This window comes from Solanum lycopersicum, chromosome 11 (genome assembly GCF_036512215.1).
Source record: "Solanum lycopersicum chromosome 11, SLM_r2.1".
Taxonomy (NCBI): Eukaryota; Viridiplantae; Streptophyta; class Magnoliopsida; order Solanales; family Solanaceae; genus Solanum; species Solanum lycopersicum.
The window spans coordinates 13,150,832-13,178,757 of NC_090810.1; the positions used below are offsets into that span (position 1 = coordinate 13,150,832).

The window sequence follows — 27,926 nt, forward strand, 5'->3', positions numbered from 1 at the left end:
CCCAAGTCTTTTAAGGGAATTATGCCCTTATTTTTTTGCAGCCCTATCTTTTGTTACCTTAAAAGTTTTACTTTTTCTTTTGCAGGAGTGTTTAAGGATAAAAGTGTAGAGACCATGGTTAAAGACCTATTTTCAACACCAAAAATATCTTCGGAACAGAATGAAAAGACAGTGGGTGGCAGTAGTACCTGTGGAAAATATAATGAAATGTCAACTCCTATACAAAACATTGACAATACTGAACCCAGAAGTTGCAAGTACACTAGTCTAATTGTTGAAGATAAACAAACTCCTATGGAAAAAAATTCAGGCAAAAGCTGCAGCGAAGACTGGCAACTGCGCTCTACAGATAAATCAGATAGCATTGGGAAAATATGGAAGTTTAGAAGATTGCTCAAACACGGTGATCTTCCTAGAAGAAAGCCACCAGACGAGCTAAATACTAGTACTTCCAGAAGAGGGGCAGCTCTTTGTGGCACTCCTAGTCATACTGGTTTCAAGCATCGAAGAGCTATAGGTAACTTGAGGGTTTTCCTTTTTATCGAAAGAAACAGTATACTTGCTGCTAATCCTTCTTGCCTTTCAACGTTAGAGGGTTTTAATTGACAATTCACTTTTCACAACCTTCTAAAGGATTTCGTGTTCTATGTCATTTGGGAAGTAAGCTCATCTTGATGAAAAAATGGATATTGATGCATCTGTTATTGCCATCAGGTGAGAAACGACAGCAAAACATTGTGAGAGACTTCATTGAGGAGGAAGCTGAGTAAGTTCATTCTTAGAGAACTGGAAAATTTCATGCTTCCTATTATAGTTGGTGCTACTTAGCTCACTTGAAATAAGCACATATAGATGGATTGCATAGTCAATATGCTGACATTGGTGCTTGTAGTACCTAGTGATGCTAAAATTTACTAGTATACGTTCTATTTTGTTCGTTTGATTTCACTGAGGAATATTGGAAGTTATTGACTTCTTGTTTTTCGTACTTCATTCTTCATGAGAATTGAGTATCTGGCCGTTTTATTCTTTTGTAATCGGGTGTGTGTGAATAACTTAAGTCTAGATTGTAATCTCGAGCTCTTTGCTTCTCTTCGTTGTTTATTGTGGCTCTAACAAGGCATTCCTTTCATTCATGTCTGATTCCTTCCCGTCTCATAATGCTTCTGTGAAATTAGGTCTTAGGCCTAACTCACACCTCAAAAGCTAGCTCAAAGGGAGGAGGATTGCTCAAGCTTTATAATGAGTCCATCATCTCATTAACCACCGATGTGATTCTTTAACACCCCACCTCACGCCCAGTGCTTAGCATTTGGTGTGTGGGCAATTTTGATTTTGGGGGTCCCAACATCGGGTGAGACGAGCCCTGCTATGATACCATGTGAAATTAAGTCTTAGGTCTAACTTACACCCCAAAAGCTAGCTCAAAGGGAGGATGATTGTCCAAGTCTTGTAATGAGTCCACCCATCTCATTAATCACCGATGTAGGACTTTTGTCATTCTTTAACAGCTCCTTTCAGTTTTGTGTTTTTCCTGTCCGACGCTGTCCACTACAGAAGAGGGAAATGTAAAAGTTCCTCAGGTGTCTGAAGGGGAAAAAGTGAGTTTCTAGCAACAGATAAAAAGGGAAGCCTGGTGCACTAAGCTCCCGCTATGTGCGGGGTCCGGGGAAGGGCCTATGTATGCAGCCTTACCCTGCAATTTCGCTGGTGGTTATTTCCACGGCTCGAACCCGTGACCTCCTGGTCACATGACAACAACTTACCGGTTATGCCGAACTGTCAGGTTCCTGGTCACATGACAACAATTTTACCGGTTATGCCGAACAGTCAGGTTCTCTATTTTGATTAGCGAAAACCTTTGGGTTTTTTTCTGCTGAAAGAGTTCTCAGGCAAGGTGATCCTCTTTCACTTTTTCTATTCATATTAGTTATGGAAGAACTTATTAGTATGATGAGGATTGCTATCAATAATGGGTGGTTGAAGGGTTTCAAACTCAACAACAGGACAAGTGAGAATTAGCAAATATGTCAACTGTTTTATACAGATGATACGTGGTCTTCTATGAGGCTAAAACAAAACAAATTAGCTACATCAAAGTGATACTATTGACTATTGAGGCAGTTCTGGTTTGAGTGTGATTCGGAGGAAAAGAAATTATTTCCTATTAAGGAAGTGGCACAGATGCGGGGTTTTACTAATATGTTGAGGTGTAGCATAGAGCAACTGCCTACTGTTTATTTGGGCATGCCTTAAGGAAATAAACAAACCTGAAGATATGGGATGGGATAATTGAAGAAACAACGAAAAAGGTATCTGTTTGGAAATCCCAATATTTGTCACTAGGAGCAGACTCATTTTGATGAATGCAGTGTTAATTTCATTACCAACCTATGTTATGTGATTATTTCCAATCCCCTCCAAAGTAATCAGGAAGCTAGCCAAATTCAGAAGGGACTTCTTGTTGTTTGGAAACAAGGAAGGAAAGGGTATGCATTTAGTGAAGCGGTCAACTGCTCAGCTCAGAGAATTCAGGTGGTCTTGGTATTGAAAATTTGAGGTTTTAGAATGAGTGCTTGATAATGAAATAGTTATGGATATATACTTTAAAGATGAAACACTGTAAAGGAGGTCATACATAGTAAATATGGCCTAAGCAGGCCATGGGTCACTAATTCTGTCCCTAATACCTCTGGATTTTTAGTTTGGAGGTCAATCAGGGGTCTTTGAGAATGTTATCATGAAGGTGGACACTGATCACAAAATTCTTTTCTGGAAAGACGAATAGAAATGGCCAGGTGGCTTTGGTGAACTCCTATCCTGACCTATTCTCTTTCTGCACTAATCCTGAGGCTACAGTGGATGAAAGCTGGTTCATTTATAGATGAGAAATTCATGTTAGGGGATATGTGAAAGATTGGGAAGAATTGACTCATTTTTTACTTGAAGTAAGCAGCTTCAAAGGAGCTTCTTCAACTCCAGACACAATCAATTAGAAGCATGCTACTGATGAGAAATTATCTGTGAACAGATCACAAAATAGGGGTGAGGAAGCATCTAGGAGGGGGAGAAGGACCAGGTAAACAAATCTGGATAAGTTGAGCACCAACTAAGGTTAAATGTTCTTCCTAGTTGGTGGCTAGGAAGGCATGTCTCACACAAAAGCTGAAAATAAGGGGATCCAAATATTCTCTAGATGTTTCTTATGTAACGAGGCAGAAGAGACTAATAGCCACTTGTTTTTCTATAGTAAATAGCTTCACAGAAACAAATTGGTTGATGTCAGAACATACTGTTAATCTTCTTAGTTGTTGGATATTAGGAGAGGTGGAAGTAAAAGCCAAAAGAAATGGTGGAAAGTAATTCCAGCTTGCATATGGTGGAAAATATGGAGAGAGAGGAATGGGAGATGTTTTCAGGATAGGTTTAATTCCACTCAAAGTAAAATGGATTTGTATTATATCCTTTCTTTTTTGGTATAAAGAGTATGTATAGATGAAGTTGAACAGATAGTAGATATTTTCATCATGTCCTTAATGCTGAGGAATGCAACATTTTGCACTAGGGGAAAATTTGTTGTCTTATAAATAGTTAAAACATGATATATTTGTTTCTTTCTTGTCACTTATTTTGTTTTTCCGTGACTTGCTTGGTGTACACAAACACAAGAAGATGTGTAATGGTATAGTAGAAAATGATGTTATTTTGTCTAACTATTTATTTATTTTTAAATGGAATACAATCTCAAAACAACATTTTTTAAAGGTATTAGGGGAATATATATATACAATAATCCCTACTGTCCAACTATTATATTCAAGTTTTTGTGTTCATTTGACCCTGCTTGTTCAAAATCATGGGTTAGCCACTATCTTTTGATATGTTTCTAAAGTACTGGTTCTTACACAGGGTGTCTTCAGAAGTTTTAGTATCTGATGACGAGGAGGATAAGCTGGATTTCGGTTCATTTGATGATAGTTTTATAGATGACAGGATAAATCCTACAGCAACAGATAGTCAAGCCGAGGCTGGTGAAGTTGACATGATAGCAATTTACAGGTTTTTATTAAGTTCTCTTCATTTTCTCTTATGGTTTAAAAGTTCTTCCTTTCTAGGCAATTTTTAGTATTGATTCTTTTGAAGATTTAGAGGTTAAATATCCACACTTGAATTTTGGGAGGGAAAAACTGTCCTATTTCAAATACCACACCTGGGTCGGATTCCCCTAGAATACAATACTTTTAGAGAATCTAACACACACCTGTTGACGGTTTTGAAGAGTCCGAGCAACATAGCCTATTTTGAATTGAAAAGGTGGTAACTGATCATTAGGTCTAAACAAAGGGGAAAATCTAAGAATATTTGGGACGAATGCATAGTGAGACTAGGCGTCACATATGACTGAATCTCTAAATAGCTTACCAGAAGTAAATCAAAATTGAACAATCAGGTAGAGGTGTCAAAATGAGCTGGTCCAACCCAAACTAGCACAACCCTAACGGGTTAGAGAGTTAAATGGGTTGGGGCGGGCTGACCCTTTAAATAAAGGTTCAACAAAATAGCGGCCCAACCCAGCCCTAAGCGGGGTACAGGTTGGGACGGATTGACCCTTTAACCAAAAAATGAACAATATTACTCTCTTAGAAAGAGTGTCGAATGTTGACGTCTATATACACGACATCAATTCATACAAAAGTTCATTTATCAATCACATACTTCAGTGAATACTTACAAAAATACATTCACCAACGTAAGATTTAGTGGATAAATGTTGATCATTCCATCATTTCTCCCACAAAAAAACTAGTTGGTTTAAAAGATCTCCAGTAACACAAGGCAGTCTAAATACTTAACAAATCTAAATTTCTAAATATTACATGACTCATTAATTAGTGTTTTACAACTCCGCTTCTACTTTCACCATCGATCACATTTGAATCAACATGTGATATTATTTCCTTAAGAAGTTTATCTTCATTTACAATTCACCATGCAAGATGATATTGCAAAATACTTGATTTTTATTTTTCAAAATATTTATTCATAAAATTTTTACAAATAAAACACTATTAAAAATATATATAAAAATATTTTAAAAATTAATAGCCCACGGGCTGGCCTCAGAGGCTTGCGGGTTGGGCCTACGAGGCTAACGTGCCAAATAGGGCGGGCTAAAAAGCCTCGTTTATAAATGGGCCAAAAATTTTAAGCCCAACCCCACTTATTTCAAGGGTTGGGTTGGGCCGGCCTCGCGGGCCAGCCCATTTTGACGGCTCTACAATCAGGTCAGTTTATTGAACGTATTCAGCTTCTACGTGCAAGGGGCTGGCGTGCCTGCTCTGGATTTGAACACAATTAATTAGTATCAAGTTATTAATAAGTTGCCGTTCTTGCTTCAGAATTAAGAAGAGGCTATAATTACTGATCCCTTTGTGCTTCAAAATGTATCATCTACGGGTGCTTTCAATGAGACACCACTTCAGTAGTGAAGTGTGAAGCAATGCGGCTACAAACTTCTTGGCTGAAATTTATAATTTCTTAGCTGGTGATGCACTTTGGTTTATCTGGTTTCACCCAGATGTAGTGGCTGTAGTGGCATCGTAAAATCCCCTTCCAACCCAAAGAAGGGAAAACAAATAAGTTAGAGAAAAGTGAGGAATCTTTTATCATTAGGTGCTTCATTCAATTATCTCTAGTTAATTCTATTTTTGTTAGATGTGCTTTAGTTCAGTACTCTTTTTTTTTTCGAATCACCATGAAGCCTATTAAATTACTATGTTCGGGAACTTTAGAATGCTTGTTGATGTAGTGCTAAAAAGATGCAACATTTGTGGTCTATCTTGTTTTCTGGGACTTTACCAAGCTGAAAACCCTTGTAAATGTGAGAAACAGCTGGTAGCCTCTTTTATGAAAATCTTGACCAAAAGGTTATTGATTAGTGTCTGATTAGCAGAACCTGGCCAAAAATTACAAAAATTTCTTATGCTTATGAAACACTAGGCTATGTCTTTTTAATATAAAAAATAAAACATGAAGTCTCTGTTCACACAGATACAACTTGATATCTAACTTTGCTTAAAGAAGTCTGTCTCAAGAATATATAATTTTGCAGCACCTTCTTGAATTTTATTGTGAATTGTTTCAGGAATGGAGTGGGGGGGGGGGGGGGGGGGGTCAAGTCATATATCAACTGATGATCACGGCTTAATTGCCTTGTTTTTTTTGGACCTAAGCCAATCTTTAATCACAGGCGTTCATTGCTCACTCAGTCACCAATTCTAAACCTTTCAACTGATTGTACTCCTGATTCTGAGGTTCCAACTAGCAGAGCAGATGAAAGGAGCTCATCTGGAACAGCAGATCATCACACAACTCAAATGGACCCAAAGTCTGTAACGAGAAATTCCTCAAGCTTTCAGGAAAGTATTAGTAAAATCTCACCAGAAGCTATGCGATGCTCAACCACTTGCTCTTCAAGACAAAACAATGGCAATCTAGCGAGTCGGAAAAGAAAGTTGAGCTATTATCAAGCAACTTCCCTGCCAGTTATAAATTTAGAAAACGAATTCTCCCGACATTCTACAGCTGCTGGTAAAAACTTGCATCTTTTGGAAGAAGCAGCTGAGAATGTAGTTGGTGATCCATTTAATGATGACCTGTTTTTTCAAAGTATCGATTTTGATGCAGTGGAAGAAGAGGCTACTAGAATGCTTAGAAACAAATCACAGTCCTTGGTTCAAAATACAGTGACCTCAATACCTACTACTCAAATTTCTAATGGCACAGACGCTCCTTCATTTGATCTGGGAATTTAGTGTTGCTGTCTTAACCGTCAATTTTTGTATGACAGCGTTCATGATCATTTATGTAAAGGAAAAACATATTAAGTTATTATCTGTGCAGAATAGAATAGTTGTATTTATCATTTAATAGGTTATAGGAAAGTCTATCTTGATGAAACTGACTGTATTTGCTAGGAGTGTGGAAATATTTTGATTGTTTCCAAAATGTATATAATCTCACAATTAGTGTTCCCTTGGTCCAAGTAAAGTTTTGAGGCTTTTGTTAATAGCTGTGTTTTCTCAAGATGGTATGTTTCTCTTGTTACGAGTACCTTAATGTTTAAAGGATTTGTATATTGGGGTAACAACGGAATTGGATATGAGTTGATAGAAAATGAGTTAGGAGAAAATGGATAAAATATTCGATTAAACTCATATTTGATAAAAACTATTTTCTTTTTAGTAAAACCCAATGTATATCTATATTATAGATTGTTTCTTATTATGTAATAAATAAGTACTTCCATTAATTTCCATACTACAAGATTTTATTTTTCTTGTTTTTTTTTTTTTTTTTTACATTTTTATGTTTTTCTTAAAACATATTTTATTTATTTTTGAAAAATAAATGGTTTTGAGTCAAGGTCGAGAGGTCAAAACAACTATCTGAGATGGGTCAAGATTGGGTGGGGGTTTAACGTTGGATACCAGGTCTGCATCTGTTTTAGGTGGTGTCAGTGAAGATTTTTGAAAAATATTTTTCTGATTTAAAGAAAGCTTTGAACTTTTTTGTTCCTTGCTTTATGTATGAAATTTGTTTTATTTTTTAAATGAGAGGAAAATAAGTTTATTTGAAAAATATATTTCAAAATATTTAAGTAGATAAACATGAAAAAATTAAAAAATATTATTAAAAATTATATTCTTCATGCCAAACACACCCTTTAATGAGTATATTTTTTTGGTAGCGTATAAATAAAAATAATGCATGCATTAATTTTATGTATTAGTAATAACTTGTTTGATATATTTTTTATACTTGTATAACTAACACTCGTTCAATTGTGTTTTAAGGCGTGTAATACTAATATCATAGATTTCGAGGACACAAATCCCCTCCAATATTGTCCATACAGATTTTAGACTTTCCACCGTCAAAATGAAATTTAGAGGTTAAAATTGTTGTTCCTAAAATTAAATCTCACGTCGTTAAACTTTATTTTTATTATATAAAAGAATCATCACCTCCCAACTCCTTCCTTTTAATAGTCTGGCTATGGGTGAATGCTCTGCTCTCTCTCTTTTTTTAAAAAAAAAAATGTTGTATATCTAGTTTCATTAGCGTTGACGTCATGCTCTTATTAGCATTCATTTTGTATTTATGATACCATCATAGTATATTACATTATATGGATAATTTTAAGGAAAAATTTCTTAATTACACATCATTTGTAATCATATTTTCTTATTTTCCCTATTATTTCAAAAAATATCAAAAATCCCTTCTTTTTCTTTCAGTATCTCCTTTTCCTGATACATTAACTTGAAATCTCATACCCATGATTTTCTTGCCTTTTTTCACGCCACAAATCTCTCAATAATTACATCAATCAATACATTTTTGAATTTTAAATCTTTTTATTTCCAATTAATAATTTCAAATTATTCAATAGGTAGATTTCTTTCCATCTCTCAATCTCCGATTTCTTTTATTATTATTTTTTAGCTTTTCATCTTAAAAAATAAAAACAAAATTATCTCCTCCCGCTGACCCCATTGAAATCTTATTGAACCTTTGTAATTTTAGTTAATCATATCGTCGTTGAAATTTTTTCTTGAAAAATATTTATTTTCTTTTAATGTATCTACAGTTAAAAAACGTCCAAAAAAAATAAAATATGGAATCTGTCATTGCACGCCATCACTGTCAAAGATACGTATTTTTAATGTATCTCATTTATTTAGAGTCTTAAATTAGTCTTTGTTAGTTATCATTGATTTGATACAGTGCTACAATAATCTTTGTTGTATGCAATGTATCATGTTCATATTTAAGGTAGATACATAACGCTAATAATGTTGAATCTTCAATTAGTGTTTATCATGTTCAATATAAATGTACTTGATACATAAAATTTGTGTTATGTATCACACACAAAAAGGGAAGCTAATTTGATACAAATTCATGTATAATGTTTTTTAAAAAAATTTTATTATAGAATTTCTCAAACAAAATAAAATACAAAAATAATAATGTATCATGTACTAATTTTTTAGCTTTGATATATAAATTTGAATTTATACTAAATGTATATGATACATAACAATTACCAAAAAATAATGTATCGATCTCAAATCTAAAATCTTATGAACAACACTTTCTTATTAAATGTATCTATTAAAAATACGACACTTATTTGAATCAGTACAAAGAAAGTGAAATATAAGAATAAAGAATCAACAGAAAGATGGTCAAGAAATAACTGTTTCTAATGACTACAAACTGAGAAAACAAAGTCTACAGCAAAAGTAAGAGTTTTTGGCTACATAGGTTCTTTTCAAAATTTCTTAACAGGAAACAAAGTAACTAAATAGAGATTTTTCGTGCCTTAACTTTCAAAGACATGGACGTTCTTTTTGCAAATTCCCTCAACTATGGACAAACATTCTAATTAAATATCTTTACAACTTATTTTCTCTTAATTTTGAAAGGATCTTCATTTAATGTGTCTCCTCAATTTTTTTGATATTATGAATAAAAATTTGAAAGGATCTTGAATGAACTGTAGATGAATTTTGAATCTCAAAATTTTCGGCAATCTTGTATCAAAATCGAAAGGATATTCGATGAACTTGAAGATTCACAAAACAAATCGTTTGTCCAAAAATAATTTGATCACTTTTGTATCCTTCATAACTCACCTTGCTTATCCAAAATCTTGACAAAAGTTTTTATGAAACAGAGAAAACGATGTACAAGAAGAAATTTAATTTTTTAATTTTTTGGATAGTTACACTATATGATTGAATTCTTGACAATATGAAAGAAAATAACCCAATTTATGGGACTTAAATTATTTTCAATTCCCCCCCCCCCCTAATTAGTGTAACAGATGGATAATATCGTAATTTGATTTTTCAATTTTTTTTCCTTAATAAATGCAACAGATTGACACATAATGTATCAACAATAATCCGGATCCTTAATTATGTATCAAAAATACCTAAAAACATGGGATTTATTTAATTAAAAAAATAATAGAAATAGAAGGTAATTAAAATCTTACACTATGGGATTTATGTAAGTTATACTAATTTTAATGGTATGAAAAAATTATTGAGTAGTGTCTTCATTGAATAGTTGTTTCTTTTTCTTTTTTTTATATCATCGAAGTATAATATATTTGGTGATATCTGTACATTGTTTTTGTTAAGATTTGTTCTAGTCTTCGATGTGATTACTCAATCATTTATACTACAATCATGGTATATCTACATACTGTAGTGGTATTAGTAAATATTATTTCAGTTCCTCAATATTTTAATCTTAAAACGATTTTAGAAAGGATCATAATTTAGATACTATTTTTAAAAAAAATCAAAAAGAGAAAAAAATATAAATATATTTTTTACTAATTTAGAGTTTAATAAATAAGATTGTGACTTTAATAATTTTCTCTTAATTGCTTTTATTTATTTCTTTAGAAAAGAGCATAATCCTATATGATATTGATAGGATATCAACGCACCGACGAATCATCAGGGAAGATTGAGCTTAGTCCTATATGATATTAATAAATCGACGGAGCATCACAACGGATTAATTCACAATAATGATGTTGATGTCATGCTGACATTAGTCGCGAAATAAGAAAAGAAAAAGTGGGGGTAAACATGGATCCAGGATAAATAGTAGGGGTTCGACCCAATTTGGATAAATAGGTTTACTATTGAATCTATTTTGAGTAACTTTTTCCCTTTTTTTCATCTCTTGTTTTGATTTATTTTCTTTTGTTCTTTTATCCATAATCGTTTTAAACACCTTCCTTGTAAAAAAAATAAGAATCCAAACATTTGGTACAAAGCATCTCTAGAATATGATTAATTACTTTCTGTCTTTTATTTTGTATCACGTAAATTTAGAAGATTATTTCAAAAATGAGTGAGTTTTCAGGGTTAAGTTTCGAATTTGATGAAATTTCATAGTTTGTATTCAAATAATGTACTTACGTTTAATAAAAATTCATTTATTTTATATACATGTATATCCTGGGTGAAATCAATCTAGTTTAGGTGGACGAATAACACATAATAAAAATAACCGATCAAACATTTCAATTAAAAAGTCATTGAACAACATTTTTGAATCTTAGCTAATGAATTCAAGTTGGTTTTGAATGAAAACATTATCGAGACTAGTAGCATACATCCAGTACACCCCATTGCCCAAAGATGAAGGGCCTCATTCGAAGCCCGTCAGTCTTACATACAGTATATTACCTGCAAGTGGATCCACTTGAATAAACAAATAAATTTCAAATCCATATTTACGTTGCTACATATAAGAGACATGCAATGGGGTAATATGCTGCTAGTCTAAATATGAATTCAAATCACAAAGAACACTGGCCACAGCCATCAAATGAAAACAAGCTTTCACTAATCAACATCCTACCAACATCCACATACAACCTACTCCTACACCACTGCAGGTTAAAAAGCTTAGAGTAGTCCAAAACACATTTTTACATGGAGAAATAAAAAAAAATTGCTTCCAAAAAGTTATGGATATGGCAACGATGAGCAACATGCACTAGTGAGACATGAATGACATATTTCGTCTGAAATCCAAGTTCAGTGTTGATTCTGAGAATTTGCCACCAGGTACCCACAAACCTCCATTTTGAGGCAGCATCACCGGTGCTTGATTGCCCTTAGGCTGTTCTTCTCCAGCTCCTGGCATGACTTCTTGCTTCTTTTTTACAAACTCGAAAAAATCAGCAACTTGACGAGCATACCTTCAAATAAGAAGAGACAACCAAATAAAACATAACCACCATGAAGTTCAAGAACCAGGCAATGAGGGGGTAAACAATTGTACAGAAACAAAGCACAAATCAGAGGACATTCCTGATACACAACAAACTTACTAAAGATAAATGTTAAAGTCAGCTAGTAAAAGGATTTTATGAGCTTCAAAAAATGACTCTACAATTCACGTTTAACAAGTACTTCAGGGAAGGATTGCATATAAAAGAAATTCAGTTGTCTACAATCCACTTTGATCATTATGGACTAAAGACATCGGAAAACAACGATTACCTGTTATGATGTTAAAATGTAGAATAATAAATCCCAAATATTATGAAGGACAACTCATTTTGAGGATATAGATCCTTTTTTGGGGGGCAAGTATTAGAAAATGGGAGATACTTTTTCTTTATCCTCATTTTAGTGATCAAGTGTTAACAGCTGCAAGATCCTATTGTGTGTGTAAGACTGTAACATGATTTTAATCAATCAAGGTTCTCTAGCCCCAACCCCAAAGGAAGAAAGGATCTCTTAAGCCTGCATCTCAGGGAAAGAAAAACCAGCTCTCTTGCACTGTCAGATCTCCATTCCTCACTTCCTCAAGCCTATCATGCCTATTTTAGTCCATGTCAAGTTCCATGTTAGCAGTAACCCTACAAATTACCGGAGCTGTCAATTAATTGATATACCTATCATCCATACTTCAGAAATATCTACTAGACCTATATGGCTTATTAGATGATCAACTGTTCCGACATTTACTGGAACCAGCACTCAATCCTTATATTTAAAGATTTGTAACAAGAAGATGATATCCTCCAGTGGGTATATTAAGTGAAAGAGAAAATAGATATAAGACAATAATACTAGTAAATAAGGAAAAGTTGACATACTGCCTCTTTGCTTCAATATCTCTGTTAAAGTCAATGTTAGGCTCGCAGTCGAGAACCAACGCAGGAACCTGCATTATAATAGATAGTTAGACACATTGTTGTCTGTAGCACGAATATCCAGGAACTGCTTTATCAGGGGAAAAGTGTCCACAAGCTGAAGTTACATTCATAGAACATACCTTTTGAATACTCGGGTGCATGTGATTGCCTTCCAGATAAAAAACACGATCCCTTATTTCTGGGGGTACAGATTTGTCAAAGTTAAGGGGTAGCTCGCTGACAGACAATACCCCATGATTTCCACTTTCAAATGGGAAAAGCCAGCTTTCATGCTTCTCATGCAACCCTCGCAGATATTCCAAGGAAACTCCGCCTTCTTCTGTTCTCTTACGCAACATCATTCTCTTGTGACATGTGTCAGGGCTTGCTCTAAGATAAATAAAACCATCGGGAATGAGTCCAGGCAAAGTTGAAACAACCGGGTCAAACCATGAGTCATAAATGCTGATCTCCATCTCATTCATCCAGTTTGCTTCATGAACAGCTCTCACAAAGACCTTTATGAAAAACATTATGCATCATATAGAAGCCTTGTCACAGTATTACAAACCAGATATACTACATTGCATACAACAACAACAACTCAATCTCAAACTAGTTAAGGTCCGCTAGGTATAGTATGTTGTGTATAGTGTTATCAAAGGTGTGCTTAAGCCCTGAAGCGAGGCTCAAAACGTGTTGAGCGCTTCGCCTCGCTTTATGGGCGCTTCAGTGTCGTCATCAAGGTTCTAAGGCAAACTTTTCCTTACCAATGAGCATTATATGACGAAGTGACACTAAATATTTGATTTCACTTGATCATAATTTTTTTCAACTTCTTTGGTCACATATTTGTCATTCATGTTTATAGTTATTAGTCTTCGACTAAACATATATATTTGTATTATTTTCTCCCTTTGCGCTTTTTTTTCCATTAAGACACACTTTATTTGTGCTTTGCGCTTAAAGCCCCCATGGACCTTAGAGCTTTTTTGCACTTTTCGCCTTTGATAACACTGGTTGTGTATAGAACAAATATTAACTCTCAGTGGATTGTTTGAAGCATATATATATATATATATATATATACATATAAACATGCGTTGTCTTAGGAGCTAAGGGACTGCTACACAATCAAAGATCAAGAAATAAGACACGATCAATGAGCATCTTCACAAGCTTGTACAAGGTGAGAAATTTACCATCCTGTCACTGAACACACTTCTCTCCATCAACCTGAGGGGCCTGATACCACCAGATGATTCTCTCTCCTGCATAACCCTTGTTACAAAAACATAGTTTTGAAATGTGTAAGCATATCTTTGTGGTTCCGCATAGAATGCATCTAATATGTTAAAGTGATCTGGCCCAATATCCTGCCACTTGGCAATAGGTTCGGGAACTATTTCAACAAGATCTTGCAATTCAAGTGTCTCATTAGCTATTCTCTGCAGAAAGGTTGTTTTTCCAACACTAATATTTCCCTCAACACAGAAAGTAAGTCGTTTCTTTTGTGTTGACTTCACATTGGAATCTGAGTTATTCTCCTTCAACTCTTCATCCACGCTCTTTCTGATATATGTGGTGATACTCTCAGCATGGTTTCTGTGAATGATTCCAATTGAGCTTTGCAAGAACTCAACCATCTTCTCGTTGGATTTTCCAAAAAACTGCAAAGAAGCCAAAATACTGCCTTTTTACTATAACAAAGTATATCAAGTTTACAGGTCAAATAAGCTGCACAATTTCCTTAACATTACCCAAACATATTCTTTTAAGTTAAGTACTTCACCCTGTTCAACTCAATAATAACTGCAAAACAGAGATACCAATTACTATTTTGGCTATCCAAATTGGTCAAGTTAAACAATTAACTGGATTCACAAAAGAACATGCAGTCCTAGAAAATCCTAACATATCGAAAAATTGATAAGAGTCATGTCCAAGAAAATACAACTCAATAGTTCATGCCCATCCTCTTAACACTTCTAAGAGAGTCGTCCATCCATTTCGCCATGGAGGTTTCTATGCCATGCAGTTATTCAACTACAATGCTTGGTTAAATTAATCCTTTGTAGTTAGTCCGCTTTATTCAAGGTCAAGTCATTTCAATACTACTTTCTGTAGACCCTCTAAAATTATGGGTGCCTTCTCAGGTATGGAGGAAAATGTTTTCCAGTTAATATTTTCGGGAGAAAATCATTTACCAATGTTTGATTTTGTATAAATGAGTGGCATATAATAACCATTACAAGGTGAAAGATGGAGTGTTTTTTTTTTCATCAGAGCTGGTTTTTCCATTTGATGGAAAATATTTTTCCCTAAAAATAAATGCCTAATAACCAAGCACCAGAAATTGACTTTTTATGGAAACAAAATCCCCTACAGAAACAATCGCACATGGACCTATGAACAGAGCAACGCAACAAAATAATGCAAATAATGAAATGAAGAAGAAGGCATCGAAGGAAGGCCGACGAACTTGTTACTTGTGTTTGATGAACTACTTACTGGTTAACTTCTTGTTCTTTCTCGTAAGTGGGATGCCTACACCCCATAAACTTAATCCTAAATACAAAGTTTTCACTTTTTAACATTTCAAAACTATATATTTTAGGTGCTTATCATTATACCTTATCTCTGTAGAGCTGTTTGAGTTGATCAACCCCCATAAAACCCTTCTGCACCAACTTCCTCAAGTTCCTTGGCCCAACACCCGGTATAGTTAGCAAATCTGGACTAGCCATAACCCCTCCTTCCCCACCACCACTACCCCTCTGCCTCCTATGTAACCCGGGCTTCTCCTCCGAGGCACTCACATTTTCCTCTTTATCCTCAACCCCACTTAAGGAGTCCTCCACCTCCTCAGCAGAAGTGACGGGAACACCCTTCTCAGACCCAGAAGCCGAAGCCAGAGTGCCAAACCAGGCAGCACTAGTCCTACTCTGCTTCAAAACAACCCAAGCCCTCACCGGCGCATTTTCAAGAGAACATCTACAAATATGGCAATTATTACCACCACGAGAAACAACTGCCTTTCCAGAAGAATCCGTAGACATATTCCGAAAACCCAAAAAGGGTTTACCGATAGTGGGATGGTGAAGCCGGTGGAAGGCGGCAGAAGTCATTCTAGGACTGGGAGGAAGTGGGTGTTTGTAAAACCCTATGGGATGAGAAAGAGGTAAAGAAAGAAGGGGATTAAGGGATAGAACTGGAGGCGGTAACGATGGGTTTCTGCTTAACAGTTTCTGCATACCTTTGGTGCATTTCACAGAGTCACCCTTATGGTCTCTCAAAGTTTCAGAGAGTAAAACAGGGAGTGATAAACCCTAGTAAAACTAAACCCTAATACGGATTTGCTTATACTCTTATCTACCTCTTTGTCGACATAGATAGCAGTGAAGATAGAGACAGATATTACAGAGAGAAACACACAGCGGGAATAAGAAGGGTTTTTGTGATGAGTTTGGCCAAACAACTGGATTTTCGTTTTATTTCAAACATAATACTCTATTTCTGCAAAATTATTATTTATACGTCATTAATAATGATTAATTAATGTGATTATATTATTGATTGAATTTTTTTAAAAAAAAAAAACTCAAAGCTATTATCGCATTTTGCAATTCATTTATTTCATTCACCAACAAATAATAATATGCATATTAGGGGTGTGCATCCAGTGGTGGACCCACATTGGATCCAAGAGTTTACTCGAATCTTTTTAGAAAAAAATTATATGGTATAGTTATATATATATATCGAATTTTCTTAATAACAAAGAAAAATTGATGGTATAATGGAAAGTCTCTTGGAAATTGAGTTTCAAATAGCAGTTCAATCTTTTGTGATAACATTTTATTGTTATCTTTTCTAGTTTCAATTTCTTTTTTTTTTTAATTTTCAATTATGTTTTCAAGTTTCTTTTAGTTTTTTAAAAAAAATTAAAAAAGTTCTAAAAATGTTGTTTTAGTCCTAAAAGAATTCAAGGGTCCCATTTCTAAAGACTTATTTATACGTTTACACTTTTATTTTCGAATTCCCTGAACAAAAATTATAGATTCATCATTGTGTGCATCATTGCTAAAGGTTCATCTAAGGCGTCACGAGTCAAATAGTCCTTTGACATACATTCAAGCAACCAATCATTTTTTTTTGTGACAGCAACGATTGATTTGATTCTTTTTTTTAATATCGGTTCAATTTTTTTAATTTAAATATCAATAACCAAATCAATAAGATATTTTTATTAGTTTATCAGTTTTAGTCCTTAACAGATAGATTTTTGGTTTTTGATTTTTGATTTAATCAATAAGAAAATATTTATCAAACAAATATATGACTTCTCTAATAAATTTGACGCGACAAGATAATAATGTAACTTTTACAAACGGAGGCATATTATGCTCCTCAAGTATTTGAATTGGTACAAAATTACAATTTATCCACCTTTTGGTCCTAAATTACCCATGACGTCTACCTTTTGACTGAAAAATACTCTTGATGTTAATCCTTTGGCTTATATTTGTCCTTATTTTTAATAAGTTTCTCAAAGTAAAATTAAATATTTATTTATTATATTGCTTAATGTGATTGGTCCAATTCAAACCCTTCACAAATATATATATATATATATATATATCACGTGATTCATATTTTGACCCGATACACTTGAAAATAATATTTTGAAAAAAGAAATTCATAATATACTCTTATTTATCTATTTAAATAAGCCTTCAATTCATTTTAACGTAACTCAACTCATAAATGGAGATCCAGCTGAAATCCATACTCACCCGACTTATTGTCCATTTGATTTTTTTTATTTTCATTAAATAAAATCTTCTATTAATTATCCTAATGTCTTGTTCATTTTTTTCTTTTATTTTTTAATCTCTTATTCTTAATTAGGATATTCGGAAGTATAACTTGAAATAAACTCACATGTTTCTTTTCTTTTAATTTGTATTGTTATGGTGGGATAAGGGTGTCGATAAGAGAAATGGTTGTTTTTATTCTTTTATTTTGAATTTTTGGTACCCATAAAAGAAAAAAAATGTAATATCCTTACATATTTGCGTAATTAAGTCATCTTTTATTGAATTAATTATTTCTATACGAATGGATCGTTATTTCCCTCCTTTTTTTCTCTCTTCTTTGTCATTAATTGAAAATAATAATTACATAAAATGGTGGACAAAATTCAAATAGGAAAAAAAAATGGAGGAGATAGAAAGTGAAGGGCTGGGGTCTAGAGTGGGTGGAGGTGTAGAGAATAGATGACTAACTTTTTATTTAAAATATATTATGAAATTCAAAACGAAGTCAATCGTGCGAGCTTCTATATTAAGTAATTTCAAATTGTTTTAAAGGAAAAGTGCTTAAAATGGTCTTAAACTTTATGATTTGGTACAATAATGTCCTTCATTCACCTAATGAGTATGATCCATCAGACATAATGTATTATTGAGCCAACAGGTTAACATCAGGGGTATTGGGGGCCAAAGGTGGATGAAGGATAATTTTGTATCAATTCAAATAGTTGATGGGCATTTTAGGCCCTTCTCCTCTTTACAAATGCTCATAAAATAAAAAATAATAGCAAATATAAAAAGAACTATATGTATATATCACAAAGAGAAATTAAGAGGAATAATGTTCTTGCTTTAGGTTTTGACTATTTGAATAATAAAATTGTTGAAATCGAAGTCAAGGTGAAATATGAATTGAAGGTTAAATGACAAAGTCATAAGTAATAAGATTTTGAGATTAATATTTGATACTTATGTACAAGTAAAAGTAGTAAATTACTGTTAGTGGGTTATCAATTTACCTAATAATCCAATGTTCAAAACCAATACAAAATCGATATCCCAATAAAAAAAAATTATAAAACAATTAAAAATCATTAATCCAATAAGCCAATAACAGAAATCAATAACATTCTTTTTTATTTAACTTATATATGGATTGAGTTTTTATACACCCCTAATGAATATGCCTATTTAAAAAATCAAAATAGTATAAATGAACAAAAGTTTTAACTGATAATATGATGATTCTCTTTTTTAATTTTTGATGACATACCTAAGACTTTTTCCCTTTTTTTAAACGTTAGAAAAGATTTAACATATATTTTTTAAAAACAATCTCAAGTTAAGTAGATAGTTAATTCTACAAAAAAATAATAATAATAAGAATGTGGATATTATAATCAGATAACAATTCTCAATATATATAAATGATATTGAACTTTAAAAAAAATTCATTTTCTGTCTTTCGTTAAAAGATAGCTCATTTATGTCATTCTTGTTTGACAAATTGCTTATTCATGTCATTATTTGTTAACTGAAAATAATCTATTCTACAAAATCTTATTTCGGTGAGTTTATAAATAGGAAAATTACGCGGCTAAACAAATTTATACTATTTAATTACTCATCATAGCTATAGTTTGCTATAATTATCACTCGCGACTACTGTTATGCATTAATTATGTGGGCTGACTTCGAGTTTGTATAATTAATCATGTTTGTATATGTATAATTCACCAAGATATACAAATAAACTCTGTTTAGTGCATCAAATTCCCCTTGAACTTGACAGCAAAACTCACTTTAGTACTTTAACTATACGCGCGTTTAAATACCACCCTTAACATCTTTGAACTGTATTAAACACAACCTTGAGAGTAGAATACCACTCTCGCCTGCCACATCTTAACCATGTAAGCACTACATCAGCCATGTAAGTACCATGTCATTAATTTTTATTTTTTTTTGCTATTCACCTTTTTGTTTTCTTAAACTCATTACACTAATCATTTTATTAAAAATACATTATAAAATCAAAATTACCACATCTTCTTCAACCCTTTCTCTTCCACCCCCTCCCCTTTCTTTCTTTTTTGATTTTCACCATTTTCAACCTTCACTAACTTCTTTTTTTTCTGAATTTTCATCTTTCAATGATTGTTTTCTTTTTCAACATTCATCAAGTACTTATTTTTCTTCTTCGAACCATCTCTCTCTCACAAATTTTCTTATTATAATATTTTTTGAAATTTATTTTTTTCTTAACAACTTGAATGAAAAATGAAGATTGTGAAAAAAAGTTGATAGTCCCACATTTTTTTACATCACAACTATAGAATTCAAAATAGTTTACTTAAAATTCAAGAAAGTTTGCATTCAATAATATGAATTGCGTGTTGAGTTTTTGTGATTGATGAAGGACGTGTGAGGTGAATGATAAAAATGAAGGGAAAATTTTAATATGAAAGAAGAAATGTGTGAGGAGTGCTTCAATGGGGAAGAAGACATTTGGGGAAGACAACTAAATAAAAAGAGAACAAAACAAATAAATATTTTTAAAAATAATTGAACCCACAAATTTCATTTACTTCTAAAAAAAAATTTCACATTCTTTTACTTTAACTTGTAAAAAATATTTAAAAAAATATTAGTTAGATATTAGCTAATAAAAAAATGTCATGTGTATGACTTTGAGGAGAGTGCCTACACTTACTTTGCCATGTCAGCTCTTAGGGTGATATTTAATCAATTCAGAATTGTTAAGGGGGATATTTAAATACTCGTGTAGTTAAAGTACTAAAGTGAGTTTTGCTGCCAAGTTCAGGGGGATTTGATGTATTTTTCCTAGTATAAATGAACAAAAATTTTAACTGATAATATGATGATTCTCTTTTTTAATTTTTGATGACATATGTAAGACTTTTTCCCTTTTTTTAAACGTTAGAAAAGATTTAACATATTTTTTAAAAACAATATTATGGTTAAACATATAGTTAATTCTGCTAAAAAAAAATAAGAATGTGGATTTTATAATCAGATAACAATTCTCAAAATTATTCATGTTATTAGAAATAATATATATATATATATATATATATATATATATATATATATATATATATATATATATATATATATATATATATATATATATATATATATATATATATATAGAACTTTGTAAACAACTCATATTCTGTCATTCATTAAAAGTTTAACTCATTTATGTCATTCTTATTTGACAAATTGCTCATTCAAGTCATTATTTGTTAACTGAAAATACTCTATTCTACAAAATCTTATTTCAGTGAGTTTATAAATTGAAAAATTACGTGGCTAAACAAAGTTATACTATTTAATTAGTCATCATAGCTATAGTTTGTTATAATTACCACTCACATTATACATTAATTACATGGACTCACTTCGAGTTTGTATAATTAGTAAAGTTTGTATATGTGTAGTTCACCAAGATATACAAATAAATATGTATAGTATACAACTTTTTAACCTATATACCTATACAATTCACTTCTCTCCCACTCTCTGCCCTCTCTCGCTCGCCTCTCTCCTCCCGCTCTCAATCTCGCTAGCTTCTCTCCTCTCTCTTCCAATCTCGCTTGCCATTTATACAAATGTATATGTATAATATACAATTACGTACATATACATTTCACCTCTTTCCCACTCCTGCCCTCTCTCGCTCGCCTCTCTCCTCCCTCTCTCAATCTCGCGCACCTCTCTCCTCTCTCTCCCAGTCTTGCTCGCCTCTCTCCTCTCTCCTCTCTATCCCAGTTTCGCTCGCCTCTCTCCTCCATCTCCCAATCTCTCTTGCCATATATACAAATACATATGTATGATATACAATTGTCTAACCAATATACATATGCAATTCATCTTTCTCTCACTCTTTTTTTCCCTCTCTCTCTCAATCCCGCTCGCCACTCTCCTCCACATAACATGTAACTACAAATTACAATTATCAAACTATATCTATGGAGAGTAATTAATTATTTTTAAGTGATTATATGTAAAAGTTCTCGAGTATTTTTAATTCAAATAAGTTTACAAACTTGATCGAGTTTTTAAGACAATTTAATTAATGACTAACCAAATCATAGCTGGCGACTTGAACAAAAAGCTAATATGAGGTAATGATAAAAATGTGTCAAAGTTTTAATGCATGACATAATAAGTCTTTTCGATGACATATTTGAGTATTTCTCCTTTAAAAATTAATTTAATTAATGGTGTAATTGAATCATAGTTGACTACATATACAAATAAACTTATAAAATCAAAACTATTTTAAATTAACGAATAATGAAATGAATAAACTTTTTTTTCAATTTTTTTTATATAAATAAACCAAATTGTTAGCAGATAGCGTACATGAATTTTTTTAAAAAATTTGATGATATGTTCGCATTTTTTTATTTTTAAAAAATTGAATATTAAATTATGGGGCAATTAGTAAAATAGATTCTTTCTGGAATTTAAAAAATTGATTAATTAAATCATGGGGTAATTAGTAAAATAGTAGTAAATAGATTCTTTCTGGACTATAGGACTGTTATTGGGTGTGTTAAAAAGCAAAATTTTAAAAGTTATTATGATGGCGGACTGTATGTGGTCAGAGGATTTGTCTTCTTTTTTTTCTCTGTCTTCTCTGAATTTATTAATCATCTTCTAATTGTTGGTAACCACGTGTATATATATTTTTTTTTCTTCTTTTTAGTTTATCAATATTTATGAATCAATTCTTGCATTAGGAAAATTATATTTATAGAAAGAGATTTAACTATCATCTTTATTTTTTAAATTATTTCTCGAATGAGTATCAACTTTTACATGTGTAGTATTAATATCAATGACTTAAGTTTAATTTATTGAGGGTTATAACAATAATTTATGTAGAGTGAGGAAACAGACAATTACACTTTGTTTGAATCATTGTTATTTATTGTTTCATAATGTATTGTATCGTATTATACTGTAATATACTGTAATGGATGAGATACAATGTTTGGTTAGATTGTATTGTTTGCTATTATTTAAAACATTTTTATTGTTTGGTTTGACTATATCATGTTGTATTCTAATTTATAAATTTACTAAAATATCCTCAATTATTCTAGTGTAGGAGGTTTGAATAGAATTAAATAATATAGAGGTGAAGGGTAAAAAATATCATGAAATATTATGTACGAATATAAATTGGAAAAAGAAATTAAGTAACAACGGGAGCACACCAAATCGGTTGTTTCATAAAATGAGTTTTAGTCTGACTCTGAGTGCTCAATTGGATCAACGAGGTGTTGGATGCTGATTCTGGTTATCTTTGTCTGCATCATAAAACGATGCATGTCAAATGATATCAGTATACTAAATGTACGAGTATGCGAGGGGAATAATAAACAAGACAAAGCTTGAAAGAGATCCGGAAAAAAACACTTAACTTAACTTTACTCAACTCATAAATAACTTCACTCAAATGCAAGTACACAACAATAATAGGTGCAGTTTATACAAAACATTTATACAGCACACACCAACTCAATTTGTTAAAGAAATGCAATAACAACTCACTTTACTCATATAATATAGTAGAGAAAAGACATAAAGACACCATCGAAGTTGTCCCATATTTGCATAAAGACACCTAAACTCTTGAAGTGTCCTATCACCCTACTATACAACTATATATCGTTATAAATTGGCCATTTTTACCCATTCCATCATCTATGTAGTGCACGTGTTGCTCACTCTCTAGGTAACCCGACCCGACCTTTTTTTTTTTTGAAGAAAATTCGTGAACTCCTTCTTTTTCATTTCATTTCTCAACTTTTCCCTAAAATCAAACGAAATACGCAGTGTTGTTGTTGACGATAGTGTTGTTGTTGAAAATCTCGTTGTTGATCATTGTTGATCGTTGTTGATGTGTATTTGTGAAGATTCTTGGAGATTGAAGGTCTAACAGGTTAGGGTTCTAAAATCTTCACTTTTTTTTCGATTATTCTGATTTTATGGATTATTATAGTGTAGAAGTGTTAGAATCGACCTCCTATAGTTGCCATTGTTAGGATATTTTTGAATATGTTGGGTAATCGACTTAATTAGTGTAGGGTATTGTGTTATTGACTTAGTGCGACTGTTAGTGATTAGGATTTTGTGATTGTGTTTTAGGTTAGGGTTAGATGTTATCCACTTAGTTTGAATCTTATTATTTGTCTCTTATACATTTGTAGACTTCAATTTGTACATTATCAACTGCTATTGTTAGTGTTTTTGTTCTGTTAGTACTGTTAGAGCTAAATGTTAGTGCTTTTTTCTACTTTTGTTAGTTAGTGTTTCTGTTGTTGTTGTTTGTTAGTGATTATGTTTGTTGTGTACAACTTGTTAGAATTAGTTATTGAAATGTGTGTTTGTTGTTGTTACATGCTTTTTCAGGATGACTTTTACTCTGATAACTTTAAGATGGTATCATGGGGGAGGGGGGGGGGGAACAGAATTTGGTCCACCACCTCTAAATATATTGGGGGCATGTGACAAAATTTCTAGATGTAGATGTTGATAGGATGTCTTATTTTGAGTTGAGGGACTACATAAAGGAACTAGGATATACAATAGAGGTCCTTGTTGATAATGATAAGGTTATATTTGACCTTTCTAATATGATAAATGATGGGGATACAGTGGAGGTGCATGTTTTTCATGGGGTTAGTGAAGCTAATCAGACCCCACTTGAATTGGAGTTTGTCCCCCATGTGACTGAAAGTGGGGCAGGTGAGGAATCTTTTAATGAGACTTCTAACCCTAATAATCAGTCTTCTACTTCTACTTTTCCTTCCATCCCTACAACTAATCCTTCTGAAACTTCCAGCACTCCATTTGAAGCTCAGTCTTCTACTGTGCCTCCACCATCTTCTTCTATTGTGCCTCCTCCTTCATCTGATTATCCTATAATAGATAATAATTAAACTGATGATGAAGTGGAAGATGAATCAGGATCTGAAGGGGATACTAGTGAAGATACTGAGGTTGACAGTGATGTTCATCAAGAGTATGTAGATATAAGGGCAACCAAGAGGCATTTCAAAAGGTCACAAAGGAGAAGTAGGGGAACTACTTCAGACCAAATTAATGTTAATGAGAAAGGTCCAGATATAGGGTATGATGAGACAAATGATGGTATTAGGGAAAGCTTAGTTGGTAAGCTAGGAGGTGATGAACCTTATTATCTAAGTAATGAAGTTCCTAGATTTGAAATAGATGGTGAAGAGGTTGATCAAGTAGAGCATAGACCTGTTAGGAGGAAGAAAACCCCAAATAAAGTTGTATTTGATACAACTGCTGAAAAGATTGATTGGGAATTAGGACAGGTTTTTGGAACTGTTGAAGAATTTAGAGTGGCAGTGACAAGATATGCAATCGAAGAACATATTCAAATTGAAAAATATGTAAATGAGCCTGACAGAGTTAGATTGAGATGTTGTAAAGAGAGTTGTCCTTGGTTGTTGTGTGCAAGTAAGGATAGAACTAGTGGAGATTTCATTGTTAAACCATACAACCCTATCCATAAATGTTTGACATCAACTCATAACTACCTGTGCAACTCAAAGTTTTTGGCCACCAAATACAAATAAAGAATAACTCAACAGCCAAACATCAATATTGTCTTGTTGCTAGACATTATTAGAAAGGAGTTAGATATTAATGTTGGTAGGACAACAGTGAGAATAGCTAGGACTAGAGTGTTACAAGAGATCATGGGTGATCACATTGTGGAGTATGGTAGGATTTTTGATTATAGAGATGAAATATTAAGGAGTAATCCAGGTAGTACTTCTGTAGTGAAGGCTGGAGAAGATTCTGAAACTGGGCAGAAATTTTTTGAAGGATTTTATGTTTGCTTCAATGTTTTAAAGAAAACATTTTTTGGAGGTGCTAGGAGGTTGATTGGTTTTGATGGGTGTTTTCTCAAAGGTGTGTGTAAAGGCCAGTTGTTAGTGGCAGTTTGTAGAGATGGAAACAACCAAATGCTCCCTATTGCTTGGGCAGTTGTTGAGGTTGAGAATAAGTATACCTAGACATGGTTTCTTGAACTAGTGAAGAATGATCTTGAACTTGGACAAGGGCATCAACTATCCATCATTAGTGATATGCAAAAGGTAATTACTGATATCCATCTTACTATTTTATTGTTGTTGAGTTTTGCACTTTAATTTATTATTTTTTTGTTATGTTGGTTTGTTAAGGACTAGAAATTGTTGTGGATACTTTATTGCCACTTGTTGAACATAGAAAATGTGCAAGACATGTTCTTGCAAATTGGTCAAAAAATTGGAAAGGAGTTGAAAGAAGAAGAGTATTTTGGAGGATTGCTAAATCCACATTTGAAGCTGAGATGAAGGACAATATAGAGACAATGAGGAAATTAGGACAAGAAGGTTTGGATAATCTTTTATGGTACAATTTGAATACATGATGCAAGAAGTATTTTGAAGAATATAGCAAATGTGATGTTGTGGACATTAATATGGCAGAAAGCTTTAATGTTTGGATAGTGTCTGCAAGGTATAAAACCATCATTACAATGCTTCAGGAGATAAGGGTGAAGATGATAAAAAGAATTGGTGATTTGAGAGAGTTCTCAAACACTTGGATCACTGATATATCTCCTATGTCTTTGAAGATTTTGCAAGAAAACATTCAAAAGTCTATGCAATGCAACTTGACTTGGAATGGAGAAAGAGGTTTTGAGATTAAACACCATGGATATACACACACTGTGGACATTGTTAATAGGAGGTGCAGTTGCAGATCCTGGCAGCTCAGGGGAATTCCTTGTCCTCATGTTGCTGCTCTTCATTACAAAAACTTGGAGCCAATCCATTATGTGGCTAGCTGTTATATCAAGGAAACCTACCTCAGCACATATGCCCATTTTATTCAGCCAATGAATAACATGAAAATGTGGCCAACCTCAAATAATCTAATTGTAAAGCCATCAAAGATCAGAAAGTTGCTTGGAAGACCAGGTAAGGTGAAGAAAGGAAGCAGATGAAAATAGAAAAACTTGAAAGTTGAGCAAAAGAGGTGCTGTAATGACTTGTAGCAAATGTGGCACACAAGGACACAATAAAAGAGGATGTCCTACAAGAAACCAAGCTGATCCAAGTCAAACTTAACCTTGTTCTCATGCAAGAAGTACTGGTCCAAGTCAGTCATCTGAACCATCTTCTCATACACATGTACTTTTATTTGTTACTCTCAAATGTATGTTATATGTAGATGTATATGTATTGATATATTAATATACAGGCTACTTAAAGTGGTAGAGGAAAAGGCAGAGAAAGAGCAACAAGAGGAAGAGCAAGTGGCAGAGGTGTTGGAGCTCAATCACATGGAAATGTTACAAACACAGAGGTAATATATCTAATTATTATATCATTGTCAGATAATATAGATATGCTTTAATATTTTGATTTCAAAGTACAGACTGTAAATGGTAGAGGTAGAGGTACAGGTACAGGTAGAGGAGCAGGATCAAGGAGAGGAATGGCTCAAGAAAGAAATGTGAATGAAGGACTAAGTAGAGGAAGAGGAATGACTTTACATAGTCAAACTAGTTATGAAGCAAACTGCAGTGGAGGAGGCCTAGGAAGAGGGAAGAGACCGGTAGAACATAAGGACACTAGTGGAGGACAAACAAGACCTTTTAAAAGGACAAGAATGGTAGGTGTTGGCATATACCAAGCTGAAGATGGATTTACAACTCTCAATGTAAGTTTACAACTATCAATGCAAGTTTACAATTGTCATTGCAAACCTAATTATCTAATATTTGAGTGTGTATTTATTTGACTAAGCATCCTGGATTGCCAAGTAGAAGAGTCATCAATACTGGTACAAAAGTTACAAAGAGGGATGATGTTGTCACTGGTGATATTAGCTACACACCAGTACGTGTATTCAAATGGAAGGGGAAGACAACTATTACCTGTAGCAACCTGGAAAGAATGAGGGCTGAAAAGGTTATCCAAACTAGGTCTGTAGCTGCTGCTAATAGCCAAGGGCAAACAACTTCAAGTAGGAACTTCTGTGCCATGGAAGTAGGGAATTTTGATGTTGTCTTGTTTTGACAAACAAAATTTAACTATGCATATATTTGTGTTGTTTTTTATTGGAAACAAACTCAGTTTTGGGTGTAACCAAACAAACTTGAATGGTTGGAATCAAACTCGATTATGAAGTCTTCTTTTTAGTCAGTTTTGTTATTGCCTTTTTAATTGTAATTGACATATTTGTGAAGTTTCTCAAATGGTTGCCACGATAATATAAATTAGAGAACCAAATACATTAAC

General features: G+C 33.1%; 2 protein-coding genes across 5 annotated transcripts in view; one reads left to right on the forward strand and one right to left on the reverse strand.

Moving 5' to 3' along the window:
- The window catches only part of LOC101256834 (DEAD-box ATP-dependent RNA helicase FANCM), a 29,945-nt gene extending 22,876 nt beyond the window's left edge, over nucleotides 1-7,069 (forward strand). For 3 of the 4 annotated variants that reach the window (XM_010314567.4, XM_026028131.2, XM_069291659.1), the window contains exons 20-23: nucleotides 86-517; nucleotides 715-766; nucleotides 3,910-4,059; nucleotides 6,251-7,069. In XM_010314567.4, coding sequence (XP_010312869.1) covers nucleotides 86-517; nucleotides 715-766; nucleotides 3,910-4,059; nucleotides 6,251-6,815 — 1,199 coding nt within the window. In that variant the 3' untranslated portion in view covers nucleotides 6,816-7,069. The remainder of the gene's footprint in view (nucleotides 1-85; nucleotides 518-714; nucleotides 767-3,909; nucleotides 4,060-6,250) is intronic. The other variant, XR_003244248.2, reaches the window with a different exon arrangement.
- Nucleotides 7,070-11,460: 4,391 nt separating this feature from the next.
- Nucleotides 11,461-16,064, reverse strand: LOC101253045 (dCK/dGK-like deoxyribonucleoside kinase). Its single transcript, NM_001320055.1, has 5 exons — nucleotides 15,379-16,064; nucleotides 13,948-14,415; nucleotides 12,886-13,263; nucleotides 12,707-12,774; nucleotides 11,461-11,800 (listed from the first exon to the last, which is right to left on the reverse strand). Exons 1-5 carry the CDS (start codon nucleotides 15,997-15,999, stop codon nucleotides 11,596-11,598), a joined length of 1,740 nt encoding a protein of 579 aa, NP_001306984.1. The 5' UTR covers nucleotides 16,000-16,064; the 3' UTR covers nucleotides 11,461-11,595.
- Nucleotides 16,065-27,926: the final 11,862 nt, after the last annotated feature.

What these genes read in the sequence shown, in the direction of transcription:
- LOC101253045 (NM_001320055.1), bottom strand. Translation starts at nt 15,999, where the DNA reads ATGCAGAAACTGTTAAGCAGAAACCCATCGTTACCGCCTCCAGTTCTA. An exon ending in AACAGCTCTACAGAGATAAG is followed by an intron (nt 14,416 to 15,378) that starts GTATAATGATAA and finishes GCTTCTTTGCAG; the next exon opens with TTTTTTGGAAAATCCAACGA. An exon ending in GTGTGTTCAGTGACAGGATG is followed by an intron (nt 13,264 to 13,947) that starts GTAAATTTCTCA and finishes TTTTTCATAAAG; the next exon opens with GTCTTTGTGAGAGCTGTTCA.